The sequence below is a fragment of the Ranitomeya variabilis genome, chromosome 1, assembly GCF_051348905.1.
Source record: "Ranitomeya variabilis isolate aRanVar5 chromosome 1, aRanVar5.hap1, whole genome shotgun sequence".
NCBI classification, from domain to species: domain Eukaryota; kingdom Metazoa; phylum Chordata; class Amphibia; order Anura; family Dendrobatidae; genus Ranitomeya; species Ranitomeya variabilis.
In genome coordinates, this window is record NC_135232.1 from 508,868,194 (window position 1) to 508,881,405 (window position 13,212).

General features: G+C 40.8%; 1 protein-coding gene across 1 annotated transcript; it reads left to right on the plus strand.

The window, feature by feature from the left end:
- Positions 1 to 5,553: 5,553 nt before the first annotated feature.
- Positions 5,554 to 13,182, plus strand: F2RL3 (F2R like thrombin or trypsin receptor 3). Its single transcript, XM_077253167.1, has 2 exons — positions 5,554 to 5,684; positions 11,009 to 13,182. The coding sequence occupies exons 1-2, from the start codon at positions 5,594 to 5,596 to the stop codon at positions 12,091 to 12,093; spliced, it is 1,176 nt and encodes a 391-aa protein (XP_077109282.1). The 5' UTR covers positions 5,554 to 5,593; the 3' UTR covers positions 12,094 to 13,182.
- The last annotated feature ends 30 nt before the right edge of the window (positions 13,183 to 13,212 follow it).

Consider the following 13,212-nt stretch of genomic DNA (forward strand, 5'->3'; position numbering starts at 1 on the left):
CAGATGCAGCACAGCCGTCACGGGCCTGTGCGCGCCGGGCGCCGCCTCCTCTTGCTTCATTATCATCCCCGGCGCCTGCGCTGTAAGTACAAAGGGCAGCGCAACTGCGCACGCCCGAAAAAAAAAACTTAATGCGCAGGTGCCGGGGACGATAATGAAGCAAGAGGAGGCGGCACCCGGTGCGCACAGGCCCGGAGTGCCGCCCGACTGACGGTTGTGCTGCATCTGATTAGGAAGGCAAGACTCGCCTCCCTGGTGGATTCAGGGTATGAGGGGGCCCATTTTATAAGTGATTATTTCAGCGTGTGCAGGCATCATAACTAAAAGAGTCACCTTGTCAGAATGCAGCATTTGTGCTGCACAAGCTGGCTCTTTTAGTTATAAACGCCTGAGGGGGGTGACAGGTTCCCTTTAATGGCAGTCAGGCTACCTCTGGCTAGCACAAAGAAATGCCTCGTCACACCATTACTGACCCACTTGCAAAACGGTCATGCTGGAGGATGTTGCAGGCAGCAGAACGTTCTCCATGGCGTCACCAGACTCTGTCATGTCTGTCATATGAGCTCAGTGTGAACTGTCTCTCATCCATGAAGAGCAAGAGGCACCAATGTCAAACATGCCAAACTGTGTTCTCTGGCAAATGCCTATCACTCTAAACGCACCCTCTTGTGGATGTTGGGCCCTCATACCAACCTCGTTGAATCTGTTTCTGACATTTTTAGCAGACAACAGGTGGAGAGACAAGCATATAGATAAATACTAACTTCTAAATATTGTAAAATACTGTTTGTTGAATCCTAACAGAGGCGTGGTTTTCATGAAATCACATCCACTTTGCTTAGACAGTTAAACAGCAGAATTATTGTGCGGTAAAAGCAGTAGAAAATACTCCGCATTTACGCTACATGTGAGCAGAGTCTAAATTTTGAAGCAAAGTGGATGTGATTCCATGAAATTTTCGCCCTCTGTGGTCTGAAGACACTACTGAACTCTGCGGTTTAGGTGCATTTTTTTCTCTATAGGCTTCTTATGAAAAAACACCATTCCAGTTTTAAGTGCAAAATCAAAGCTTTTCTGTACTATTAACCCCTTTCCCACCTTAGACGTATCCATACATCCCTGTGACCTGGTTCTTATTGACATGGGACGTATGGCTATATCCCGGCTATTTTGCGCACACACGGGCTGCGATCGCCACCGTGTGTCAGCTGATTCTGACAGCTGACACCCGGCACTAAGTGCAGGAGAGGTCCTGCTCCGCTCCTGGCACTTTCACCACCTAAATGCTGTGATCGAGCTCGAGCACAGCATTTCAGGAGCCGGTAGAGGGATGACAGTCCCTCTGCCCTTGGATCGGAGTTGTTATGAAGACATGCGGGTCACCAGAGCTAGGAAAGTTGCTTGATCATGTGCAGAGCATGATCAGAAACTTTATATGTCAGTGCAGAGCTGACAGTTTGCATAGCATAGAGATGCTGCTGCATCCCCATGCTATACAAGCAATCAGCCTGCAAAAAATGAAAGTCCTATAGGGGGACAAAGTAAGGCCTGTCCCACACGTCCTGTGCCGGTGTTTAACATAAAAATCCCTGTCCCCACCCCCTGTGCGCCCGCCCGCTGTTATTAAATACTCACCCGCCTCCCTCGCTGGCGCTGCTTCCTGTCCTGGCCGCAGCTTCTACTGAGCGGTCACGAAACAGTCAGGAATATGCGGCTCCACCTCCCATAGGGGTGGAGCCGCATATTCATTTTTGTAATGGGTGGCCCCACGTGACCGCATACAGGAGAAGCTGCGGCCAGGACAGGACACTGCGAGGGAGGCGGGTGAGTATTTTAATAACAGCGGGCGGGAGCACAGGGGGTGAGAGGGGGGTGGGGACAGGGATCTTTATGTTAAACACGAGAAACAAACAAAAAAAGGATTATTCATATCTTCTCTACAGCAAATGCTGCTGCAGAGAAGATATGAATAGCGGCTTCAGCACCATTTGGGGGGACAGTGCTTACTGTAGCGCTGTCTCCTGCACGGCACACGGACTGCACACGGACAACGTGACTTTAATGGGTCCGTGTAATCCGTGCGCTCCCACGAACACTGACATGTCTCTGTTGTTTGACACACGGAGACACGGTCCGCAAAAAATCAATGACATCTGCACAGATGCATTGATTTCAATGTGTCTACGTGTGTCAGTGGCTCCGGTACGTGAGGAAACTGTCACCTCACGTACCGGAGCCACTGACGTGTGAAACCGGCCTAAAACAGTTTGAAAAAAGTTTAAAAAAAAAGAGTTTTTAAAAATTTTGTAAAAAAATCTATAAAAAAGTAATTGAAAATATCTACATATATTTTACCCATAAATAAATATTTTTATGAAGAAAAAAATATAATCAATAAAAGGACAAATATTTGGTATCACTGTGTCTGCAACAACCCGACCTTGTTTCTGGAAAACACCCACGGAGTCAAAATCTTCACTACACCTGTAGATAAATTCCCAAAGAAGTATCATTTCCAAAATAGAGTCGAATGAGGGGGGATTCTGCTCTTCTCGCAATTAGAGGTTCTGTATATAGAGTTCACAAACTATTCTAGGAAAATCGGCGCTCCAGGAGGCAAATGGCGCTCCGTCCTCCCGAGTCTCTCTGTATGGCTAAATAGTACTGTACAGCCACATATAGGGTATTTCAGTAGAAATTGTGGGACAAATGATGGTGCCATTTTTACCTACTTCTTGTGTGAAAATATAAAATCTGAGGCTAAAACAAAACTTTTTATGTCAAAAATGCAATTATTTTTTCTTCACAGTCCAAAGGTATAAAATTCTGTGACTCACCCATGGTGTCAAAATGATCACTGCCCCCCTAGATGAATGATGAATCCGTTGAGTGGTGTAGTTTGTAAAATGGGGTCACTTATGGGGAGGGGGGTCTACTGTTCTGGCACCTCAGGGGCTCTCCCAGTGTATGGACCCACAAACCATAGCAGTAAAATCTGGTGCTCCTTCCCTTCTGACCTTTACACTGTGCCTGAAAAATATTTCCTGATTACATGTAGGCTATTGGCGCACTCAGGAAAAAATGGACCTCAGTTTGTTGTAAAAAAAAATTCCTATTGGCCCTTACAAAAATTAAAAACTTGAGGCTAAAATAACATTTTAGTGGTAAAAATGTAATTTATTAATTCTTCACCGCTGTGTGGTATAAAATTCTGTGAGGCACATGTGTCAATATGATCACTGCACCACTACATGAATTCATTGGGGAGTGTAGTTTGTAAAATGAGTTCGCATATAGGGGGTTTCTGTTGTTCTGGCACCTCAGGGGCTCTGCCAATGTGACATGGCACCCTCAAACTATTACAGCAAAATCTGAACTCCAATATGGCGCTTCTTCCCTTCTGAGCTTTCCACTGTGCCTCAAAAGTAGTATTCCCCCACATATGGGGTATCGGCATGCTCAGGAGAAATTGCATTACAAATTGTTTGGTAGCAAATAGATAATGGCTGCACTCAAGTTTATTGTGCTAAAGCAAGGAAATGTGCAATACATGAAATGTGAACAGCATAATGGCTTGTGAAATTTATGAAAAAACACATGAGATTTTTAGCACAAAATTTGGCCAAATATTGTGAGCCCATTCACCAAACGTCAAGGTAATCTCAGATCGAATGGGTAACTAACCTGTCTGCCTAGTGTGAACACTTACCTATGGCTAATAAAATGGTAAAGCCTGTATTTATAGAGGAGGTTAGAACCAACTGTGTTTGGATGTAGTTAAAATCACAGCATGGTGAAGGGCGGGGCGTTCAAGTCAGAAAAAGCAATACATACATGTATTGCACATTTCCTTGCTTTAGCACAATAAACTTGAGTGCAGCCATTATCTATTTGCTATGTAAGACTTTTTGGTTATGCACCAGTTCAGACTAGATGGCTGTTCAGTCAGTTTTTCTATATTTACTATGTATTGCTTTTTCTGACTTGAACGCCCCGCCCTTCACCATGCTGTGATTTTAACTACATCCAAACACAGTTGGTTCTAACCTCCTCTATAAATACAGGCTTTACCATTTTATTAGCCATAGGTAAGTGTTCACACTAGGCAGACAGGTTAGTTACCCATTCGATCTGAGATTACCTTGACGTTTGGTGAATGGGCTCACAATATTTGGCCAAATTTTGTGCTAAAAATCTCATGTGTTTTTTCATAAATTTCACAAGCCATTATGCTGTTCGCATTTCATGTATTGCACATTTCCTTGCTTTAGCACAATAAACTTGAGTGCAGCCATTATCTATTTGCTATGTAAGACTTTTTGGTTATGCACCAGTTCAGACTAGATGGCTGTTCAGTCAGTTTTTCTATATTTACAAATTGTTTGGTGCATATTCTCCTGTTACCCTTATGAAAATGCAAAATTTGGGGCTAAAATAACATTTTTGTGGGAAAAATGTGATTTTTTTATTTTCACGGTTCAGCGTTATAAACTTCTGTGAATACGGCCTCAGCATTACAGTTTTATTACATTTTTATGGTTTTAATAGAGAAAAACACAGTGTATTTTTATCAGTATAATCTGCCTGTAGTCAGAGCCTGCAGTACAGATTAAGTACACAATTTTCTCCCATGTGGCTCAGCAGCTTAATGTGCCTGTCTGAAATGTTTTAAAGGTTGTGGGTTCAAGACCTAGGGAGACTCACAGATAAAAAAATGATGCTTTTGTAATTCCTTTTAATTTTTACTGCTTTCATAGGACCAAAAAATCTTGTTCTTCACCTCAGCGTACAGGGACCATAAAAATACATTGTTACATACGTAATGCATCTCTATGGATTTGTATAAGCTGCTTTTAGATGCATTGCCTGCAAATTCTGCTAGCTGCATCACAGTGGGCTGCAGCTCAGTGGTAGAGCTGCAGCCTGCAAACATGTAGATGCTACAAGTTTTGAGTCTCAGGGAGACCTGGGAAACAAGATATAAGTAATAAAATGTAATTTATGCTCGGAGCAGACAGCAGCCCCGCCCCCGAGGAGGAGCAATGAAGACATCGGAGAGGTGAGTATAGAAACCAGGAGAAAAGCTGTGATGTGTTGGGACGCAGGACTGAGTCCTCAAATCGGAATAGTCCTGCCAAATCTGGGATGGTTGGGAGCTATGTCTTTGGAGTCAGTGACAATATTCTCCCGTTTGTTTGTTTTTTTACATGTTCTCGGACCTGAAGAGCACTAAAACGAAACTGCATGTATAACATGTAAAAAAAAATAGGAATAAAATATGCTGCAACCCCAATCCTTTTTACCATACTGGTATGAAGCAAACAACACAGTGATAGGACCACTCTAAGAAGAAAAGGTCAACACCATTTGGTCCATAAGAATAAAGGAAACGGAATACAAATAATTCACTGTTGTTTTTTTTTTACTTTCCTTGCTAATAGGAAGTTCTATACATCTGCTGCGCATGGACCACCAACCACCCCCCAATGTTCACTGCGGTTTCCTCTACTTTTTTTAAGTTAAGTACATAGGAAGTGGTTAATCGTCAGCGTAGAAACATTCCTTCACTAGTTCCTAAGAGTTCCTTGAAAAGATGGGTTTCTCCAGCTGCTTGTGGTCATTCTCCATCCCCATGCTGCTCCTAGCTTTGTGGGTCAGATCTCTAGCCACACAAGAGTATGATGGTATGTATGACTTTGAATACTATATGTCACTAATGTCATCATGTTTTCAGTGTTTTCATACATGATATATGGGGCTTGATTCCTAGAAAAAAACATTTTTGCTATAAGATCATTCTGCTCATTAAATTGCTAGCTAATTTTATACATGACTGTGAAATCAGGTTTTCTTTTGCGCCTGAAGAGAGAAAATAATAGCTCCTAAGATCATACAGAATTGGAGCTACAGAAGTGATGTTGGATGAGACAAAGAAGCCGACACATATTGTAAAATGGAATTATTAGCACATGACATGTAGACGTATCCTAGTGCTTTTTGTTAACTTAACAACATTCTCTGTACCTTCCTGTAAGGTCTATCAACTCAAGAATAATCAAACTTTCGCCCGACATTTAGGACACAGCTGAGGGTGTTATATGTGACTGCCGAATCCTGTGTCCGCTTGCTATAAAAAAAGAACAATAGTGTAAATAATTTTACAGAAAAAATGACCTTAGAGGTTGTATGTAAACTGCTCACGTGTTAGAGGTGTGCAAACAGCTGGAACGACTATAGAAATAGTTCAGTGGCACAGAATCAGCTGCTGCTTCTTCTTCTTAAGGGTATGTGTACACTTTGCGGATTTGGCTGCAGATCCGCAGCAGTTTTCATGCATTGTACAGTACTATGTAAACCTATGGAAAACCAAATCCGCAGGGCACATGCTGTGAAAAATTCCGCGTGGAATCGAAGCGGTTTATTTTCCGCAGCATGTCAATTTTTTGTTCGGATTCCGCAGTGTTTTACACCTATTCCTTTATAGAAATCCGCAGGTGTAAAAACGCAGGCGAAATTCCGCACAAAAACTGCACAAAATCCGCAGAAAACCCGCAGGTAAAACGCAGGTCATTTTAACTGCGGATTCTGTAGAATCCGCACTGAAAAATCCGCAATGGAATCCGCAACATGTTCACATACCCAAGATCATTCATGGAAAGGTGCAGCCATTATGATTCACACCACAGAAGAAAAAAAAAAAGCAAGAAATAAATGAGTGCTGCTGAATCCAAAAAGGATGTAGAATATTAGTTAATTAAAGACAATTTAAGCCAAAGACTGAAAAAGGTTTTGAAATGTATTTTTCTTCTGTGGTAAAGGCCAGGTAACACGTATTATTCCAGTCACAAATTAGTATATAATTTATAAGCCACGGTCACATGTTCAGTATTTGGTCAGTATTTTACATCAGTATTTGTAAGCCAAAACCAGGAGAGGAACAATCAGAGGAAAAGTATAATAGAAACATGTCACCACTTCTTTATCACCCACTCCTGGTTTTGGCTTACACACACTGAGGTAAAAAACTGACTAAACATTGCTTGTTGTGAACATGGCCATAACGTGTGAGCTTGATGCTAGTGAGATACAATTCAAGATAATACACGCATATATCTCATTTCTACTGGAGATTATATGATATTCACCTGAAATAATGATTTTGTTCAGAAGTCACGTGGTAGTCCAATGAGTTGAAGGACTTGTCCCAAACCAAAGTTTTCATACTATGTCTATCTAATTCAACATTTTAATCACTTTTCTAATGTACCTCAGTTACAAATTCCTTACCGTTCCCTCTACTCTAACTTCTCGTCTGCTTTCTTTTTTACTACCATTGACATTTCATTTGAGTATCCCAGCATGCACTGGGAATTTTGAAGCTGGATGTGGCAAGCTGGCGTTGTGGTCCCTGCACCAGCTGCTGTCACCACCCTGAAAAGAAGCGTCATCTGTGACATCCGTTTCAGGCCTTGGGCTAGTCCGTGCTCTACTGAACATGTGCTGGTTGTCAATTCTGACACATGCTCAGCATGCGCTCACGGCTCACTAGGCTATATCCCTTTGAATGGGCACTGACATTGCGCACCTTCATCAATTGCACTCAGTGCACATTGGAAAGGAGAGAATGCAGCAAGCAGGGAGAACAGACTAGCCTAGCCCCCAAAACAGACATCACTGATGACATTCCGTTTCAGGACAGTGACAACCATTTCAGCCACATTATAATTTATCCCAACAATAATGCATCAAATCTCTCCTAATGGCCCCAATACAACAAAATAACCCATGCCAGCAATCGTGCTTCCTTCTTTGGATATGATCAGCCCCTGGGATCTATATGCTTTTTCTCTGGTTTAACAACACTACTGCATATAATACATTTTTCTTTGTCATACCCCATTACCTCCACAAGTGCAGTTTTCACCTTTTTGCCATCTGCAGCCCCATCACATCTCTTTAGCAAACCACCTAACTTTTCATTGGTTTTAGTACCCAAGATACAAATGCCTCTCACTAAATTAGAACGTCATCAAAAAGTAAATTTATTTCAGTTCTTCAACACAAAAAGTGAAGCTCATATATTTTATAAAGTCATTACAAACAGAGTGATCTATTTCAAGTGTTTATTTCTGTTAATGTTGTTTATGGCTTAGAATCAATGAAAATCCAAAAGTCAGTATCTCAGTAAATTAGAATAATTAACAAAAAACACCTGCAATGGCTTCCTAAGCATTTAAAAAAGGTCCCTTAGTCTGTTTCAGTAGGCTCCACAATCATAGGGAAGACTGTTGACTTGACAGATGTCCAGAAGGCAGTCATTGACACACTCCACAAGGAGGGTAAACCACAAAAGGTCATTGCTAAAGAAGTTGGCTGTTAACAGAGTGCTGCATCCAATCATATTAATGGAAAGATATGTGGAAGGAAAAAGTGTGGTAGAAAAAGGTGCACAAGCAACCAGGATAACAGCAGCCTTGAAAGGATTGTTAAGAAAAGGCCATTCAAAAATTTGGGGGAGATTCACAAGGAGTGGACTACTGCTGGAGTCATTGCTTCAAGAGCCACCACACACAGACATATCCAGGACATGGGCTACAAGTGTCGCATTCCTTGTGTCAAGCCACTCATAATTAATAGACAACACCAGAAGTGACTTACGTGGGCCAAGAAGAAAAAGAACTGGACTTTTGTCAGTGGTCCAAGGTGTTGTTTTCAGATTAAAGTAACTTTTGCGATTCAGTTGGAAATTAAGGTCCCAGAGTCTGGAGGAAGAGTGTAGAGGCACACAATTCCATTTGCTTGAGGTTTAGTGAGAATCAATCAGTGATGGTTTGGGGAGCCATGTCATCTGCTGGTGTAGGTCCACTGTGTTTTATCAAGACTAAAGTCAGCGCAGCCATCTACCAGGAAATTTTAGAGCACTTCATGCTTCCCTCTGCCTACAAGCCTTTTGGAGATGGAAATTTCATTCTCCAGTAGGACTTGGCACCTGTCCACACTGCCAAAAGTACCAATACCTGGTTTAAAAACAACAGAATCACTGTGCTTGATTGGCCAGCAAACGCACCTGACCTTAACCCCATAGAGAATCTATGGAGTACTAAGGGGTATTGTCAAGAAGAAGATGAGAGACACCAGACCCCACAATGCAGATGAGCTGAAGGCTGCTATCAAAGCAACCTGGGCTTCTATAACAGCTCAGCAGTGCCACAGGCTGATCTCCTCCATGCCACGCCACATTGATGCAGTAAGTGATGCAAAAGGATCCCCGACCAAGTACTGAGTGCATTTTCTGAACATACATTTCAGTAGGCCAACATTTTGGATTTGAAAATCATTTTTCAAGTTGGTGTTAGAAAGTATTCTAATTTACTGAGATAATGACTTTTGGATTTTCATTGGCTGTAAGCCATAATCATCAACAGGAACATAAATAAACACTTGAAATAGATCACTGTTTGTAATGATTCTATATAATATATGAGTTTCACTTTTTGTATTGAAGAACTGAAATAAATGACCTTTTTGATGATAATCTAATTTAGTGAAAAGCTTTTGTATGTTTGTATGTAGTAACTGGCCATTTATGCATTAGGAAGAGGACTAGAAGTCTAGTGCCAACTATTCGAAGTAGCAATCCTAAAAGTCATTACAGTATATTGACTTTTAGGATTGCTACTTCTAATAAGTGGCACTAGAGTACCAGCCCTGAAGTGTTAATTTGCATATTTAATTTCACAGAGGAGCATGCAAAAAGTCTCCTCACTCTGATATGCCAGGCCTAGTTTATCACTCTCCACAGGGAAAATCCTTACGCCTTAAATCCCTGCATTAGTAACTCCACACATTTTAATGGGGCGAGGGAAAATATGTTTGTGTATCTTAGTGCTATGAATTGATGGGACTACAAAGTTAGTTGTGAAAATGCCCCGATACTCATTAGATTAAAGTTTCCCAAATATGAAATTTTCACGAAAAGTAGCCTACCATCTGATGTCTATTGGGGCCTAGGACTCTCAACATCTGTTGGGGGAGATAAGGATTGGGTTTTATGGCCCTTATACATGCTATGCCTTCTCACCAGGGTTGCCAACTTGACAGCTTATCAAAACAAAATCACGGGCAGACAATATATTATGGACACTATGGAAAACCATAATAAATCATTATGATTATCAGTGATCCATGTCTACAGCCCATAATTGTGAAGACATCCATTGCATTCACTGTAAAATGTAAAATGATTATATTTACAGTCATAATAATCTATCATTTTTTTTCAGCCTGAAAAAAATAATGGACACCTTAAATTTTTTTTTTTTTGGACAGTGGAAAAAGTGCCTTATTTTTATGGATTGTCCTGGAATTTTTGGACGGTTGGCAACATTGCTTCTCACTAACCCCTAAAAGATCATCTCAGAATGGAGAGAAGGATCAAGCAGTTTCAATTTAAAAGTCCCATAGTTTTCTTTGATCGCGAGATAAGCGGAAACAGGTGTCTGGCAGTGACTGACTTCACTCTCCCCATAGAGAACACATGAACGAGCTAAGTGTTTATGAGGAAATTAGGAGACATAGCTATCAGTTTACATCTATCATAGGTGTATAGGCACTTTGTTTTTTCTATTAAAGGCCCAATCCTTTTTTATCCTGGGACTACTAGAGGTGCCTGGCAGCAACTTTCTCTCCTCACTAAATACATATGAAAGATGTGTATGATGCAGTTAGAAGATATAGTTGTCGGCTGACAGCTATCATATGTGTTATACCAGTTATAGGCTACACAACTATGGTGGGATGACATGCCACTATATGACAACATGACATTGCATCATCACATCATGCATCATATGCCACCTTCAAGTCTTAGCTTTTGGGCCGTCTATACATTGTACTGTCCATTAATTAATATATGGCAATATAGTACATAACCTTGATGAAACTTAGATCAAAGAATATCACTTTAAGAGTTATTCTGAAAACTAAGTTTGTCTCAATTTTCTTCCAGATTATTCTGATGAAACAAATATTTCTTCTGATGATACAAATACATCGGAATCGATATCATGCCAACAACTACGGTCCTTCAGAGGAGTATTGAATAACACATTCTTGCAAATTTCCGCATCATCGAAAGATCACCTGAAAAGTTCCATTACGGTTGTGCTCATACCTTCTGTCTACGCTACTATATTTCTGGTGGGTCTTCCAGCCAATGGTCTTGCACTGTGGATTTTAGCAACCAAAGTCAAAAAGATGACATCCACAGTGTTCTTTATGAATCTGGCAGTGGCAGACCTCTTGCTTATCCTGGTTCTTCCCTTTAAGATATTTTACTATTATTTGGGGAACAATTGGATTTTTGGCGAGCTGATGTGCAGGGCCGTGACAAGCTTCTTTTATGGGAACATGTATTGCTCAGCCTTGTTACTTATGAGCATCAGTGTTGATCGTTACCTTGCCGTGGTGCATCCTTTTTTCTCCAGAACATTTAGAAGCAGGATATTTGCAATCTGTCTATGTTCTGCATGTTGGCTTATTGCCATGCTATCTACCATTCCTCTGGCCACCATGCAACAATCCTACCGGCTTCTGAACACAGAACTCACATTGTGTCATGATGCTCTTCCAAAGCAAGAAGTAGCAGAGTATTTATTTTATTATTTCATGTCAGTCATTGTCTTGTGCTTTATTTTACCATTGGTAATTATTGTATTTAGTTACATTGCTGTAATTCGAGAACTGATAGTAAGTGGAGAGAAATACACCTATGCTGTAAAGCTGAGCGCACTGGTGCTGTTCATAGTCATCATCTTCTTGACCCCAAGCAATGTGGTTCTTTTGATCCATTACTCAGAGCACTGTCTTCAAAGACACGGAGATCTTTATGCAATCTATATGGTTTGCTTGACTTTGAGCACCTTAAACAGTTGTGTTGATCCTTTTGTGTACTACTATGCTTCTGAAGAATTTCGAGACAAAGTGAGGAAGCAGTTTAGGAGAAAATCTGCAATATCAATAACTTCAGTAAAAACCTCTAAAGAGACTCTGCCTCCAAGTTACCCCAAATTTCGGTCTCATTCCACACTATGACATTTCTCTCTGCAAATGAAAATCTTTTTGACAGTAGCCAAAAATCACACAATGGCTTAAGCTGAACGTTCTGAGCCCAAGTGCTGTTCCTAGTATAAAACATATGTTCTTGTAGAAAACAGTACAAGAACAGAATGTTCATCGATCAGATATGCTTAGTGTTCTGAGATCAATGATAGTACAGTCTTTAAAAACTACTTGCCACGTTGCTTTTGTGTTCCAATATTTTTACTAGAATGTCATAAAAAAGTAAAAATTGAGACAGAGAAAAATTGTTCTGATGAAGTAGCTTTTCTGGAGCAAATGCCGAGCATATGCACATAATAAGTGTGAACAAAGCCTTATGTGTATGACCCTCAAAAATATCAGCCTGTCAGCTGAACTCACTGAATTCAGATGGATCTGCCAATAATCTGCAAGTAGATATCACATATACTGTAATTCAATATTGACCCTCCAGCAATCGAAAACATCTCATCAATGCATAAATCAGGATCTCTCTCCCTTAATCTAGAATACTATAAATAAAGGCACCACGTCCACTTTTCCATTTGCTTTTTTCCATAGAATTTCGATTTGCTATATCACAAGCACTTTTTACTGTTGTACATGCAAACACCATAGTCGTCCAGCGTGACATGTTACAGCTTGTGATACTGCCATCACCCTAACTTAGGCCGGGTTCACATTTGCGTTCAGGAGGGCTGCGGATGGCTGCGTACTTCCTCCCTGAAGCTCCGCCTGCTTCTGTATGCGTCCTGTGTTTCCCTGCGTACCTAACATTGGGTATGCGTTGTAAGCGAATGTGTCCGCATGCGGCGATTTGACGTGTGCGGCGACCGCATGAAAACGCTAAATTTGTTACATTGTATACGAAAGTGAAAATTAAAAAAAGAGCAATTAATATCTAGAAGTGGACTTGGTGCATTTATTTAATTGATATTTCATGCAAATATCTCCTTTACAGAGGGACGATTCATGGGTTTTTCACCCTCTTTCCTAACGGCAGCTAGCTTTAAAGGGTTATTTTATGTTCTTTAATGAAATTGAAGATTACATAAAAGCAAAGAAGAAACATAGCAAAGAGTTTGTAAACAATTTATTGTCATTTCTGAAAAG

Coding starts and splice junctions, on each gene's coding strand:
- F2RL3 (XM_077253167.1), top strand. CDS start 5,594: ATGGGTTTCTCCAGCTGCTTGTGGTCATTCTCCATCCCCATGCTGCTC. Junction 5,685..11,008: donor AGCCACACAAGAGTATGATG/GTATGTATGACT, acceptor ATTTTCTTCCAG/ATTATTCTGATGAAACAAAT.